The sequence below is a fragment of the Gossypium arboreum genome, chromosome 1 (assembly GCF_025698485.1).
Source record: "Gossypium arboreum isolate Shixiya-1 chromosome 1, ASM2569848v2, whole genome shotgun sequence".
NCBI lineage: Eukaryota > Viridiplantae > Streptophyta > Magnoliopsida > Malvales > Malvaceae > Gossypium > Gossypium arboreum.
This window is the reverse complement of record NC_069070.1, coordinates 121805481-121821897: the sequence shown is the minus strand read 5'-3', so window position 1 is coordinate 121821897 and position 16417 is coordinate 121805481. Positions and strand designations below refer to the sequence as shown.

Genomic DNA, 16417 nt, shown 5'->3' with positions numbered 1-16417 from the left:
AAAACATAAACTTACTAATAGTTTAGTGACCTTAGGTGTAGTTTACCCTTAATTTTCTTTTCAATAAAATCAGCCCTATGTAAAGCCCTTTTTGTTTTGCAACCCAATCCCCATGGCCTTCTCAGCTTGCAGGCCCAGTAGCTTAACCACTTCCCTTCTCTTGGAACCTCTTAAGTTGCTAAAAACTTGCCGTTGCCATTACAGTTTTATCGACAACTGTTATAATAAACCAGAGCTCACTTCGTCATTCTTGAACAATTTTCTCTAAAGAAACACAATACTGATACAGCTTGGGTTTCGTAAGAACAGCATGGGTGTTTTTCACTTGCACCAGCATTTTTCTGAAAACGATCATTGCAAATGGTAAATTCGTTTTTGATTCTTCTTCTTCTTCTTCTTCCAGGCTAATTAAGTATTTGATGCATTAATGAACTTGTGCAACCTCAAATGTTGCTTTCCCCCTGAATTAGTTTGTTTGTCCCACGAGATTAGGGTGATCGGAATATGGGTATCCAAAGAGGATTGGAGAATAAAGGGGGTTCGAGGGAGTTGGGGGCTGAGAGTTGAGTCTTCGAGGAGATAAAGTGTCTTGGCCTTTTATCTTGATGCCCGTGAGCTTTTAAGGGGTTGTCCCTGATCATTCCAAAGGTTCCATATGTTGCCACGTATTGGTTTCGGATTCTTAGAATTTTGCTGACCTACTGATGCATTTTTGTTGTAGGTATGAACTGTCATGAGAACGGATACGTGTGACGTGTGAATGGCAGTTACTCTCCTGTTGGTGCAGGGCTGCGAAATCTTGGGTCTGCAAGACCATAGGCTGGCAAGTGTCTTCAGCTTGCGGGGTAATGGTCACAAGGACCCAAGGTGGATTGCAAGGAAAGGGTATAACAGAAGCCTCTGCAACTTGCTGAATAGTTAGCAATGTCACTTTTGCTCGTAATACACACACACACACGCACAACAATGTTATAATTCAGTGACTCTTCAAATGATATACATTATCTAGCTCAAAAATGAATATGCTTTAGTTTCAAGTTGTGTTCGGGTAAGAATCGAGTATGACCCTGTACAAGTTCCGGATAAATAGACTACATTCAAAATCATGTTGTTTATCATGCTCTTTTTATTTACACTAAACAAAATGATTCAGAAATACGAGGATTGTTCAGGGAGAACTTTCATTTGCTTAAGCACTAGAGCTACTTTCTTCCGAATTGCATCCTCGTGAAGCAGTTGGATGAGGATTCCCTCGGACCTTTGGAATGATGGTCCGCTAATTCGCGAGTGGTTTACGATCTTGTGGAATAAGTCCAATGCTATTGTTTTGGCAGATAAGGTTCCCTTCTCTAAGACCTGCAGAATTGCCTCGACACCTTGACTCTCCACGATGGCAGCGGTTGCATGTGACAAGGTACTGTGATCTTCTAGCAATGTTTCGAGTGCCTTTAAGGAAGCCTCCGCAACACCCGAGTTTGTATCACTTAACGTTTGCAGTAGGGGCTTTACGGCATCGGCCTTGACAAGGCAGAATGTATGTCTCTGCGAACATGCAATGCCATGGACAGGGCATGAAATTTTGTTTTCTGCTGAAGCCGAGCAGCACCAAGACATATTAGGGAAGAGATTTATTGTGTTAAACAGTGACCTCGAGTCCTTATGTCTTACTCTGATGCTTGCTTCGGAGACCAACGAGCTGGTGGACCTGGATAGGTGTTCGAGAGCAGTGGCTGTTCGCTGCTTGGCCAATGAGTTGCCTGTAGAAAGTACTCGAACTAAAGCTGGATATAATTCAAGCTTTCCCACTTGCTTCTGAAGTTCAGGCTTTGAGGATCCCGTGAAGCGTAATAGTGCTGCTAGAGCATTTTCAAGTAGAGACTTGTCCTGATTATTATGTGCTCCGATCCCACCGAATTCTCCATCCGAACTGCAAATCACTTCGTGAATGGCTTTCAATGTTTCTGTCTTACAGAGTATTTCATCAACATCTATATCATCTTTCGGAAGTTGGCTAATAATCCCTGCAGCAATGGACCTCTCTTCGAAATCTGGTGAGCAAATGAGGATAGATGCTAAGTTGTTGATGGCAGTTTCTTTTCCCGGAGATGGTGGGAGTGGAACCCTGTCGCCTTCTGACACACAATATATTAGCTTCATCGTCCATCTCCGAACTAAAGGTTGGTCGCTATCGAGGCAAGAGAAAAGGTGAGTGACAGCATCCACATTATCCCGAATAAGATTTTGAGCCGTCTTTGACTTATTGCTAAGCTCAATCAGCAGGTGTAAGAACTGAACTTTGAATTGAGGCTCAGATTTTTCTACGAGCTGCAAAAAGAGACCGACACTGTGCTCGGATTGCAGCTCCTGCAGCCCCTGATATATCTGAAATTGCGGTTGCTTACAAGCTTGTACCAGCAGAGCTAGAATCTCGGCAGCTTCTTGTTTAAGGATAGGATCTGACCTGAATGAGATGATGTTAAGCACGAGCGGTATTGTCGCTGGGTCCGATAGGAACCGCTTTACCATCTTTGGATATTGTATGAGCTTCTTGACACATTTGATGCAAGCAGATTTACATGCCGGGGCGTTAGTGGCTAGCATGTGAACTAGATTGTGAACAAATTGTTTGTCTTTCAAGTCATTTATGCTGTTTTCTTTGAGTTGCATCTCTATCAACGCTGACGCCATCAATGCTCGAGTCTCTTGGTGTCCGACCGCTGCAAGAATAGGGCTTTCAAATGAATAAGTTCGTTTGATAAATATACCACACTATAACTTTTGTCAGTGAAAGTACTATGGAGGTCTCTGTACTTGAAGTCAAATTACATTTTGCCCTCTCCACTAAAAACAGGTCAAATTAGTCTTTGTAGTTAGATCAAAGAGTAAATTGGTCCTTGTACATGGCATGCCACATGCACCTCATGCTAATGTACAGGGACCAGTTTTTAACAGTACAAATGAACTTTTGTCGGGGAAAGTACCATGGAGGCCTTAATATTGGGAGTTGAATTGCATTTTTCCCCATCCACTCAAAAAATGGTCAAATTAGTCCTTGTAGTTAGATCAAAGAGCGAATTGGTCCCTGTACATGGTATGCTACATATACCTCATGCTAACGTACAGGAATCAATTTTTACCGTGCAAATGAATGAAATTTTTAATAGAAATGACTAATTTGCTCATTCATCTAACTTAAAGGTACTACTTTGCCTATTTTTTTGAGTAGGGAAGGCAAAATACAATCTAACTCCTACTATTAGGGCCTCCATGGTAATTTTCCCAACTTTTGTCTACATTAGATTCATTGTTTTCACCTTGGTTGAATCGAGCAACAAATGACTGAAAGAACCCGGATTCGGCCATCTTCACAACAAAGTGTGTGTTGGATGAAAGATTCCGCAATACGTCTTGAGCTTTCAAGGCGATTTCTGGGTTGGGGTTACTGACCAAATAAACCAGGAGGGGAATACAATCTTTGGTATTCCCTATTTTCTCTACGAGAGCTTCAGTTTTAGACAGTTCCAACAAGATGGCAATCGTGTTCGGTTCTGTTTCACCGTTATAGATCCGCTTCACAATTCGGCGAACAGCTCCCACTTCAATGATTTCTCGCTGCAATTCCGAAAAAAGAACTCTTCAGACATTTCACGGATACCACCACATGTCGAAGTAAAAACATAATCATTCCCTACCTTATGGTCACCACAATATTTAGCTAAGCAATAAAGGCATTTCACTGCTGCCATGGTGTTGAGTGTGGTGTCTTTTAATGACTCGACGAACTTCGGGATAAGCCCCTCCTCTGCAGCTCTCACTGCATATTGAGAGATTTCCACCAGAACCTGCATATCGTCCAAGGCTTGGTTTTTCCTAATATGGTCATCGGAATTGATTCCGGAAACTGCTGCTTGGAATCTCCAGTCCATATCATTTTTCTTCCACTCTTCGATCGAGCTCCGGAGGTTAACATTTGGAGTTAACTCCAAACTTTGAAGCTCTTCTTTGCAAGTCGGGCAATTTTTTTTTCCACTCTCTAAGTATTCCTGAATCGCGTTCCTTTCGAAGCTATGGCCACAAAAAACTGCAACTGGATCAACCATCATCTCCTTGCACAAGGGGCATATGAAGGAACCAATAGGGTATTGCTTATGATATGTTGAGGCCTCCTCATTTCGTGGACTCGGAACAATTTCGGTGCTATACAACAATTGCATCAACTGCGAAAGCTGAAGTGCCTCGGCTTGTTTCTTTTGAACTTCCATCTCTTCCCTTTCCTGTTTCAAAAGTGCCAATTCTGTTTGTACCAATGACGCATTCGCATCGGCACCAACAGCTTCCGCGATCTTCTCCAGAAGCTTTACAGCATTCTCTCGGTTTCTACTACTTTGGGACACCGAATTCTCTATCTCCAAAGCAATCTTTTCGGTCGCAGCCGCCATACTGAACTCCATTGAGTTCAGTTTCTCGATAACCTCATCATTCATACTCTTCAAGTTCAGTGCCATATCGAGATTACTCAACTGAAATGATGAAATAGTAGTAGCAATATCTTTGGCCAAACAAGACATCTCCGTGAGCACCGAATGTGAGTGAAGCAAGAACCGAAGACGACTTCCGGCCTTATAATTCTTAATGATCTTACGAGCTCTCCGTAGTTTATCATTCAACTTCTCCAACGCCACTTTCGTAGACTCCGTACCCATCGCAGCCTCAATTGTTCGAACATTCAACGCCTTCAAAAGCACATCCAGCTCCGTTATACTCCTCGAAAACTCTCGAAAACTACCCTTCTCGATCATGACATCTCTTGTTTCTTTAGCCAGCTCTACCGCTTGAAGTGCTACCCTGTTCCAAAGCTCTTGTAATATCGCTACACCAACATCTTCAATCCCGATATTGAAGTCCATGGTAGACATTCAAAACAAGCTCGTAAGAAATCAAATTCTTGTCTCTAAGCTTGGCATATGTAGCAGACCCCGTAAATTTCGAACCCGAAAATGGAGAAAAGGGTTTTTTTACTTCAGTTGTGACACTGATTCCAACTAAAGAAGAAAAAGAAAAGAAAAGGTGCTAACCAGAGCTTGTTGTCAATACCCCTTGAAGCTGTTTGGTTGCCGAGAAAGTTTGAAAAAGAAAAAAGAGACAGTGGAATTTAAGACCATTGACAATTTCAATTAACATTAATAGAAGATGGTGATTGGAGCTTTATATATACAAATGCCGTAATGGAAGATACTAGGAAAATGTCAGAGACAGCAAAAGTCATCAAAGTCCTTTTTTTTACTGTGTTTTAGCGTATACATTGGGGCCGTGGGTTCAACGTTGAAAATTTTCCTTGCACTCGTGGAGCATGAACATTGAACAGGGCTAACCGGCCGGCCTGCCAGTTGACGACGGATATTTTATCTGGATCATAAGTTTAATTTTTTTTTTTTAAATTCAATTTGATCATTGTTGAGTAGTTTGAGTTATGAATTTGACTTTTTTTTCTTTCTTGAAAGAAGTTATTGAATTCGAGTAGCTTAATTAGAGTATGTTAATATCCAGTTTTCAGTAAAATCATATGTTATTTGAACCAAATTGAACCGGTCTATTGGTTCGGATATAAGGTTTGAATAGGTCTGTGAACAAATTACTCAGAACAGATAAAAAACAAAAATAGAACCAAAAAAAAAAAACTTGCAGTTGAATCAATTTTATAAATTTTTAATTATTTATTTACTATTAGATCGGAGGTCAAACTGATTGAATCGGAAATATGTGGTTTGATTGGTTTGGCCACTAACCTAATTATATTAAAGCATTGAGAAAACTTTCAATTCCAATTAAAAATTTTGAAAAATCGACTTAATCTACCGACCTCATATTTTAATAGATTAATTAACCTCACCAAATTAACTTACATTGGTTGTATTAAGTCGGATAAATTTAATTGAGTTGGGTTCAGGTTTGGTTAATATTTTATATATTAAAATTTATTTAAGAAAGAAAAAAAGGTTAAAAGCTGGAATTGAGAAAATCTTTTAGATATTGATCACAACTAAAAAAAGTCAAATAAGGATTTTTACGCATTTTATTTTGATTTTAAAACAAAATTAGATAAATATTGACACATTTAAAATAAATAATTATATATAATAAAATTGATTAATTCGATTATAAAAATTATAACCAATAAACAACCTACATAACATATTTTAACGTGTATAAATCCCCATTAATTATTATAACCAACTTAACCGAACTGATTTAACAATTATAATTTATATTTTCCTTAATTCTAGTATTTATAATCAACTTCAAATCTTAAAAATAAAATATGATCCGACTCAAATAAAATTTTAATTTTTTAATTTAATTAAATTCAATTAAATATTAAAGTGTAAATTTAATTAAGCCCTTGGTTATATAACTACAACTTTTTTTATTATCATATATATAACTATTTTTAATCTTCCTACTATTTAAGGAATATACAATATTTTTAGAACCGAATCGATGGTCTAATCAATCATACTACTAATTCATTGATCGACCAATTCAATCAAAAAAATTAAAATTTCATAAAAATAAAAAATAAAAATATGATTCATTCGGTTCAACTAGGATTTTAGTCGGTTCAATCAGTTTGTATTGATTTACAATTCAACCAGTCTGATATCATTCTTGGGATCGGTAACCTAATCCCAATCCGGTCTAGTTCAAACATCACTGAGCAAAGGATCTAAAATTACGTGTATATAAATATTATATATAATTGAATGATAAAACACGATAAATCCTTCTATTATAATGATTAAATCAAATTAATCATTCTATTATTAAATGATTCAATTCGGTCCTTGTACAATTAAAAGAATTAACAATGCTAAAGTTTAATAAATTTAACATTTATTGTTTAAAAAATTATATGAAAATGTATTATTTTTCATTTACAGTTTAACTCAAACAAAAATTTTATTTGTAAAATCAATAAAAAAATGTCAAAATATTAATTTTGTTAAACCGTAAATGTTAACTCTTTCAAAATTTAATATTATTTAATTATTTCAATAATATATAAAAAATAATATTCAAGGGCTAATTTAATAATATTCATATAATAGAAATACCTCCGCTGTGGCTTTAGTACATGAACTTAGAGTGTCGAAATTTCATATCAGGTCCGGTTCAACTTTCCTTCCTTTTTTTTTTTTGTTACAAGGACCGGTTCAACTTAAACTTAGTAGTTATTACTATAATGTAACTTTTACAAAAGTTTTCAACTAATTAATTATTACTATATTAAATAATAAAAAGTTAAAAAACCACTCTTCAACTTTAGACTTATTCATGGTCCGGTAATATGTTTGACTCGGTTTAGATAAGAATTTTTTATGTTTCGAATTAGTTCACTTTATCTCAAATTTATTTTAATTAATAAAAAAATATTGTAGGTTTAAATATTTTTATAAATTGTGAAACGAGCCATTTGAGCTAGTTCAAAATTACATTTTTTTTTAAAATCGAATCATAATTCAACTCAATTTAATACATAGATCGTTTTACTAAGCTTAAGTTATTTAGCAAGGTTTTTAAAACCGAATTGATGGTCGAACCAGTCAAACCACTAGTTCGACATTTTGATCAGTCCAATGGATTTATTTTGTTAGATCGAACAAATAATTAAATTTTATAAATATATATATTAAAAATCCAATTCAATCAATCCATATTAATTCCCAAATCAATCGATTCAATATTTTTCTCCGAATTAACATCTCAATCAATTTTTTATCTGACTAATCGATCTAATTCGATCTAATATAGAAAACCTAGTTAAGTCGCAATCATTCCATTAGACAAAGAAAAACGCGTATGTGCGGGATATGCTCCACCGTGTACAAACAACAGCGTTTTTCTTCCACAAGTAGAATAAGTTTTTTTGGGTAAATTTAATTAAAGGTCACATAATTATTAGCTATTTTTTATTTTGATCATCTAACTATTAACAATTATAAATTAGTCACCAATATTATCAAATTTGATTTATTTTTTTCACTCGTAGTCCATTTTTGGTCACTAACTATTGGATGACAAAAATGAATCCATTAGTAATTGAGTTATCCCTAATTAGACCTCCTGTTCAAGTGCTAGATCCAAAGACTTATCTAAAATTTGGAAGAATTTGAATAAAACTATTAGCCCCGTTTAAAATATGGGTCGAGCTTGAACTCAACATTTAAGGCCCTAAATTTATTGGGCCCAATCCATTTTAAATCTATAATATATTATAAATAAATAATAATGCCCACATTTCTAAATAAACTTTTTAATTCTTATAAATAATAGAAAAAAAGGAGAATAATAAAATATAAATAAAATTGATTAATTGTAAGTCTTCAATTCACACTATAAATAAAATAAAATTTAACACCAACATAATGAAGGCATATTATCATTTCATGTTTGTCTTTACATGAAAAATATATTGGTCAGTGTCAAGGTATTAAAATTCTAAAAGACTAAAATGTTGGACCAAATAAAGGAAAATAAAATACTAAAAAAAATGTAAAAATATTATTGTTTAGGGAAATTTTGGGTTTGAGGTGGATTGATAGTCGAATCGATTATGTCATTAATTTATCTGTTTGATCGATCCGTTTGATTAATGCATATATCCATGGATAGAAATAAAAGAAAGAAAGATAATAAGTATAATAAAATTGGCTAATTGTAGGTATTTATTTGTTATAAATAAATAAATAAAGCATGATATTCAACACTAAATTTGTTGATAGGTTCATTGGTCTATTTAGCTTGGTTCGAGTTTGGGAAAAAAAAATTGTCTTTAAATTGGTTCAATCTGGTTCAAAATTAAATTGAATAATAGTAAAAATATATTATTTAATTTACAATAAAATGAACTATTTATGCAAATTAGATTCGGCTGAACTTGGGCTTAGACATATATATATATATTAAATCAAGCTCCAATCTGATCCAATCTAACCTAGACCTGTTCATGGATTCATCTATCCATTCAAACTCAAAGATTTGCTCAAAATTTAGGATGATTTGAGTAAAAGAATTAGGCTTGAGCTCAGACAAAAATATTGAGCCATTTAAAATATGGGTCGGACTTGTGCTCGAACATTTCATATCTGGCCTGTTTCTAAGTTTACAATATATTATGTAATTTATACCACGTACAAAAATTAAATCTGTATTAATATATAATGCTATAATGTAAATTTTATAAATATTAAAATAGAAAACAATATAAATATATTTTTAAAAATACGAGAAAAATTTAGACGGCCTAATATAAAATTGGGTTAGACATTTACAAATATAAACGAAGTTTTCAAAAAAAAAATTTAGGCTCAGATTTCAAATCGAGCCGAACTTGAACAACTATAAAATATATTAATATCGTGTTAAATTTGACTCGAACCCACCCACCCCATAAACACCTCCCCTCGACACTCCTATGACAAAAGTTTCAACCAAACTTTTCTTTTTTCTAAACAATTATATAAAAGTTATTTCATGTTTCATAATTTGAACGGGTAAATGTCAAAAAAGTTAATATTTTAAAAATAATTGTTCTAAAGTGTTTTCCAGTATTCTCTCTGTCAAATTGAAAGTTTTAACAGTGGCGGAGCCAAGTAAACTGATATAGACCTCGGCCCTTGAACCCCCAAAAAATCCAAACCTGAAATAGCTCGACTCAAATCCACTTGAACCCACCCCCTGATTGCCACCTCTACCTGAAAGCAACGTTGGGGAGGTTGGTAGAGACCCTGACCCCCCTCCCCCCAAAATGAAAAGTTTCCTTTTAAACTCTTTTATAAAAAGTTATAAGTTAATATATGTTGAAATTGTACTTCCTTCTAAGAATGATAAAATTGTAATTTAATCATTATAAAAACAGTGATAGAAGTGCTTTTTAGCTCCTATAACTATATTTTGTCCCTTAGAAAAAAGATTTTAGTTTTGCCCATGTGTATACCAATTGCACGAACAACATGGATCTATGAGTTAAAAAAAAAAAGTAGTCCTCCTAAAATTTATAGATATTATTTTTTAACACATTAGATCCAAGTTATCCACGAGGTAGGTACATACACATTTTCAAATAAACCCACAAACTCAAAATACACTCCACATAGTATCCGAACTAGTATTCAACACTTAAATCAAGATTGAGCTGACATAATGACCTAATTGATATAATATTAATACTTTAAAGGCTAAATTATAACACTTCAAAGTTTATGGACCAACCTAGAATCTTAGTAATAGCTTGGGGATGTTTGGCGAATTAACCCCTTTTATTTTATTATATTTATATTTAATATTTTTATTGTACATTTATATTTCGTATTATAATTTTTTTTTTTACATATTTCAAAATTTTAAAATAAACTTTAATTATAAGATTTTGGAAGATTCCATAGGACAGAAATTTCAATATTTTTTTACCTTTTTTTGTTTGTATTATGTTTCATTATTCTACATTATTGACTTTTATATTACTGTACAGTAAAAAGGCAGAATTGACTTTTTACCATAGGAAAACCGTGTACAGCTGTTTCTATATTTAATTTTAGCGTGTTTCAAACTCCTTTTTTCTTTTCTTCGAAGCTATTCAAATTTTATTGGTTAAATTTTACTATTAGTCCCTTAATCTATGGATTTAGTCATTGTACTTTAATTTGGTCAATTTTAGTTCATTTAATTTTCGATTTAATCAATTTTACTCTATGTACTTTTCGTATTTTAAAAATTTTAGTCCTGACTTAAATTATAACAATTGAATATGTTTGGCTACATTTTGCTATTAGTCTTACACTATGTGTCAAGTTGTAGATTTAGTTCGTATTCTCTCGTATGATCATTCTTAGTCCCTTTAAATTTTAATTTTTAAATTGTCAATTTTGACATAAATGATAATCGTTAAAACTATTAAGAGACTAAATCTACAAGTTACATATAATACAGAGACTAATGACAAAATTTAACCAATATTGTTTTTTTAAATATAATTCCTAAATTGCCCATAACTCCTCAAATTGACATTCCGAACATGGTTTCAATTTGAAGATTTAATAGCATGACCCAAATTCTCATATGCTTTTATTTAGTCATTATGTTTTTATTTTTAAGAATCTAACTCCTCTACTTTTTAGATATCAAAATTCAAGTCCAATTATTAACATGATTAGAATATTTTGTTAAATTCAGGTTCATTACATTGTTATTTTTTAAAAATAACACACCAACAATTGAACTTGAAATTTGAAATCTGAAAAAGTAGACTGACTAAATTATTAAAAGTAATAGTACATAGACTAAATTCTAAATATGAGAAGAACATGGGGACTTATGGAAAATTTCGAGTTTTTTTATTCATATTTGGTTTTCTAATGTTGTGTTCTACCGTTGATGCTTAGATCCTTGTAATTTGCCGGAAAATAGTAACAAGTTACTTGGATTTTGAGACAAGGTTAAATTTTGCCTATAATCCCTTAACTTGTTTAAAATTTGAAATTTAATCCTTATAGTTTAAATTATTTTAAAGAACAGACCCGTAATAGCATTTTGCAAAATTAAAATTACGTACAATCAAACACTTTGTTGAAAAATACGTATCGAATAAATATTGGAACAGTAAATCAAACATAAGTGCCTTTTGGACCATTTTAATGATAAAATTAGTTTTAAATATTAAAAATAAAGAAATTAAATATATAATTTTAAAATAAAGAAATTAATTAACCTGGCATTGCATGAATATGTAATAATTATGAAATTAGTTTTCTATTGTTTGATGATATGTAAGTGATCCTTTATTATCCAGTAAAAAGTAATTGTTAGTAATTTAGGAACGGTAGAAAATTATCTTACTCGACTGGAGTTCTCTATTACCACAAGTGTTTGCCTATAGAGGAGGAATAATACTTGGTGTAGGAGACAGCAATAGTAACAAACCAACTTCATGATCCCAAGCAAGATTACTGACATAACCCACACACCTATTATCTTATATGAAAATGTATCTAACGTCAACAACCTAACCTTCACTAATCATAATGTTGGCTCCTTGTAATCCCGCACTAAGATACTTAAATGCATCAATGAGATTTAAATTGAAATAAAAATTAACAATTTATTTATTCATAACATTGATCGAAGAAACCTAAAAAAATTTTATAATAAGTCAAAGTCTCGATATAAGAAAATAAGTTGCAAATATTGAAATTTAAATTTTCACATTTAATATCACTCTTTAATCGATATATGTTGGATTGAGTGATAAAGAATTTGATTTTTCTTAAATAACATTTTAAGGTGGAATCTTCGAGAAATAAATGATGTTAGAAATTAAACAAAAAGTCATGGAAGTAACTTCCAAGTAAGATGTGTGCAGTCAAAAGTAATGAATAATATATGTGGCAGATGTGATTGCTTTAAATTATAAGATCAGATATTTCAAAGATTAGTTAATTAGTTTATCTGTAATATATACATTACGTATTAAACAAATACAAACATTCTACAGTAATTCAATTAATTGAATTAGGAGAAAAGCAAAGCCATAGTAGCTAACGTTTCCAGACGTTATGTGCGCTTCACTTCAGGGGTAGCTAACGGGGGTGGCATCCCCCGGCCCGAAAATAAAAAAAAAATTCATTTAAATTTTTAAAATTTTAGATTAATAAAATAAAATTACATTTTAATTATTTTAAAAATTACAATTTAATTTCGACTCAAAATTTCTTTGATATATATTGACAAATTAATGGCATGTTTAGTTTGGTAAAATAGAAATTGTCTTGAAAATTTAAAATATTTTAAAAATTAGTTAAACATATAAAATTGATTTTTAAAATGGAAAAATAAGTGAAAATAGAAAACAAAAAGTTGAAAACCTTTGTATTTTTTTTCTGGAAAAGAGAAATTTTAATGTTTAAAGTCCATATATATATATATATATATATTAAAAATACTTTATTCATTAAAAATAGTTTTAAAGTTATGTGGAATCAAGTGCCTTTTGGACTAATAACTCTTTATAATAAATTGGATTTTTATGTTAAAAATTTAAATTATATTCATTTACTCCATTTATTAAAAAAAAAAAGCAAAGTTGAAAATAGTTTTTGCCCATTTAAAGTTGAAATTATATTGATATAAAATGTGGAATTTTTCGATTCAGTGGAGTTTAAAATTTTATAAATAAAATTAACGGGATGACAATTATTCTATTTTTTATTTTATTTTTAAAAATATAACATGTCATTTTACTAAATTTCAATGTTACACACTATTTTTAGTTTTATGTGATTTTATATACATAATATTTTGATTTGATTTAATTTTCATAAATAAGTAATATCATTATCGATAAAACACAATTTTATTTTTACATATTACAGACACAAATACTTATACTTATCCAATATAAAAACAGTATGGAGCCAAGAAGTTGGTAGGGTCTTACCTCGTCCCCTAAAATAAGAAATTCTTTATTTGCCCTTTATAGTTTATAAAATTTTAAATTAATAATAATAAAATTACATTTTAACCTCACAAAAATGATAAAAATTTGATTTAACTCTTTAAAATTATAAAGATGTATGCTATTAAAATAGTGAAATTGTATTTTTACTATTGTAAAAAATATAGTACTTCCAACAAAATTATCTGACTTCGTCATTATATAAAAATACAATTTATACATTTAAACCAAAACCAAAGTTTAACGAGTATAGCTGCACAAAATCAAGGATCATACTTTTGTCCGAGCCCTCGCAAAAACGTGAACCATAAACAAACATGGAAAATACCAATATATATATATAATCCAATACCCAATGTAAGCATGCAAAAAAATGGAAGAGAGGGTCAGAAAGGAATGTTCATTACCAGTAATCCTTGCAAGAACAAGATCCCTTGCTAAAATGATGGAATCGGTTCCGGTCTCGGACAACAATTTCCCGGTCGAACTTATTGGAAACATGTTTCATGAAACAATGGCAATCATAACAAATCCGAAGATTCTTTATAACCCTAATGGTCCTCCTATCCTTGAACCTAAGAAGAGCGAAAGCAACGGCCAGTTTTTCGCTGTGAAAACTAAGGCTGTGCTCTTTCTCCTCGTCTTCAACATCGTGTAATGCATTGCAAGTAAAGGGAGTGTAGCCATCGAGTCTAAGGTCATCGATTATCGAAATCAAGAATCGTTTGATTTCATTGGATTTAGGATGGAAATCGTCTCCAGAAACAAACTCGTGAACCATATCCCCTTCGTTAAGGAAACTATACCCGGGTTTCTTCCCGACTTTCATTTCCCTCATTGAGTTTCTCACGTTTGCTTTCTCGTCCCATCTACCAACTTGACCGTACACGTTCGATAAAAGCACATAATCACCATCGTGATTAGGGTCGAGCTCATGAATCTTCACCTTTGCCTTCTCGGACAACTTGAGGTCATTGTGTTTAACACAAGCTCCAAGCAAAGTCCTCCATATGACTGCATTTGGCTTAATAGGCATTGTATCAACAAACTCAAAAGCTTTATTAAGCAACCCTGCACGGCCAAGTAAATCAACAATACAACCATAATGTTCCACCGTAGGTTCCATCCCGTAATCTGTTTTTATACTCTCGAAAACTCTCCACCCGTCGTCCACAAGTCCACCATGACTACAAGCCACTAAAACACCGTTAAAGGTAATATGATCGGGCTTCAAACCAATGTTTTTCATCTCATGGAACACTTTCAAGGCTTCTTCGCTACGGCCATGAACAGCCAGTCCATTGATTAGTACCGTCCAAGTCAATACATTTTTCACCGGTATGGCATTGAAAATTTTTATGGAATCATCAACAGAGCCGCACCGAGAATACATATCAATCAACGCAGTCCCTAATGACAAAGTGCGCTTCAACCCAGTTCTTGAAATGTAAGCATCAACCCATTTACCTAATTCTAAAGCCCCTAAGCTTGAAACTGCAGATATTACACTAAGCATGGTAACTTCATCCGGCTTCAGATTTCCCACCAATTGCATATCTTGAAACAAACCCAAAGCTTCGTATCCAAAATTATTGTTTGCAAAACAAGATATCATACTGGACCAAGAAACCAAGTCTCTTTCCGGCATTTCATCGAACACGTCGATTGCACCAGCCACTGACCCAAACGAACCGTATAAACTAATCAACCCATTTTGTACATAAATATCTGAACCCAAACCCAGTTTGATTATAAGTGCGTGAGCATCGTGACCTATGTGGAGACGGGCGCACGCTTTGAGTACGAAAGGGAAAGTGAAGTTGTCCGGAGATACGCCATCACGGCGCATGGCGGAGAAGAGTGAAACGGAGTGCGAAGGAGAGGAGTGAGCATGGGCTCTGATGAGGGTGTTATAAGCGAAGGTATCGGGGAAAGGAACGCAAGCGAAAACAGAGCGGGCATGAGGTAAGGATGCGGGGGCGGCGGCGGCGAAAGATAGTAGGAGGCGACGAAGGGAAACGGGGTCGTTTTGGAGGCCAGTTTTGATGAGGCGAACGTGGAGCTTGTATACATTATTCATAGATGGATTGATGTATAAGCATCATTGGGTCTCTGTTTTTAGTTCCATTTTCCCCATTTTTGGCTAGTTCGTCTTCATTGTTGAAGGGTTGAAGGTTATGCCTGCTACAAAAGATGGTAAACTTTTCTCCCGGTAATTTTACGGGTAAACTACATTGAAAGTCACTAAACTATTAGTAAGTTTAAGTTTTGGTTACTTAACTTCAAAAAGTTACAAAATGGTCATTAAACTATTCGAAAGTTTTCATTTAAGTCACTAAACTATTCAAGAGTTTTTATTTAAGTCACTAGGCTATTAAGGTTTTTTTTTTAAAAGGTTGGTTAATGAGCTCTAAGTGACAATTCGATAATTAGTACAGTAGATCAGTACACATTGATGAATAGAAGAACATACCTTAGATCCAAGTTGATCTGGCAATCAGTGCCAGTGACCAAAGAAAAAAGCTATTTGGATTTTGGTTCACAGATCCATGACCTTCAAAGTTGTTTCATGAAAAAAGAAAATTAAACCGTAAAAGAGAAAGAGAATAAGAGCTTTTGATTAGTGCAGGCGGTATAAATATAGAATACCATGCAACAACAATTTTATCAGCCCAGTGACTTAATTGAAAACTTTTAAATAGTTCAATGACTATTTTGTAACTTTTTAAAGATGAGTGACTAAAACGTAATCTTATTTATAATTTAATGATATTGGGTGTAGTTTACCCCCTCTTTTTATTGTTATTTCTATTTTTTGAATTGGGTTAATGCTAAGTTTGAATTTTGTAATTATTCTCATGTTAGGGTCTGATTTTTTTTTATTTGCCAAGTTATTCACTAAATTTGGAA

At 32.9% G+C, this 16417-nt stretch overlaps 2 protein-coding genes and 1 long non-coding RNA gene across 3 annotated transcripts; 1 reads left to right on the top strand and 2 right to left on the bottom strand.

Moving 5' to 3' along the window:
• The first annotated feature begins 118 nt into the window (after positions 1–118).
• Positions 119–1106, top strand: LOC108481014 (uncharacterized). Its single transcript, XR_008287125.1, has 2 exons — positions 119–611; positions 722–1106. It is a non-coding gene; the product is annotated as an uncharacterized LOC108481014 (long non-coding RNA).
• LOC108481013 (U-box domain-containing protein 15-like) lies at positions 1002–5257 on the bottom strand. The gene is made up of 2 exons (XM_053031778.1): positions 3693–5257; positions 1002–3612 (listed from the first exon to the last, which is right to left on the bottom strand). The coding sequence occupies exons 1-2, from the start codon at positions 4914–4916 to the stop codon at positions 3244–3246; spliced, it is 1593 nt and encodes a 530-aa protein (XP_052887738.1). The 5' UTR covers positions 4917–5257; the 3' UTR covers positions 1002–3243.
• Positions 5258–13637: 8380 nt separating this feature from the next.
• Positions 13638–15727, bottom strand: LOC108482254 (pentatricopeptide repeat-containing protein At4g21065-like). The gene has a single exon (XM_017785371.2). The coding sequence runs from the start codon at positions 15585–15587 to the stop codon at positions 13911–13913; it is 1677 nt and encodes a 558-aa protein (XP_017640860.1). The 5' UTR covers positions 15588–15727; the 3' UTR covers positions 13638–13910.
• Positions 15728–16417: the final 690 nt, after the last annotated feature.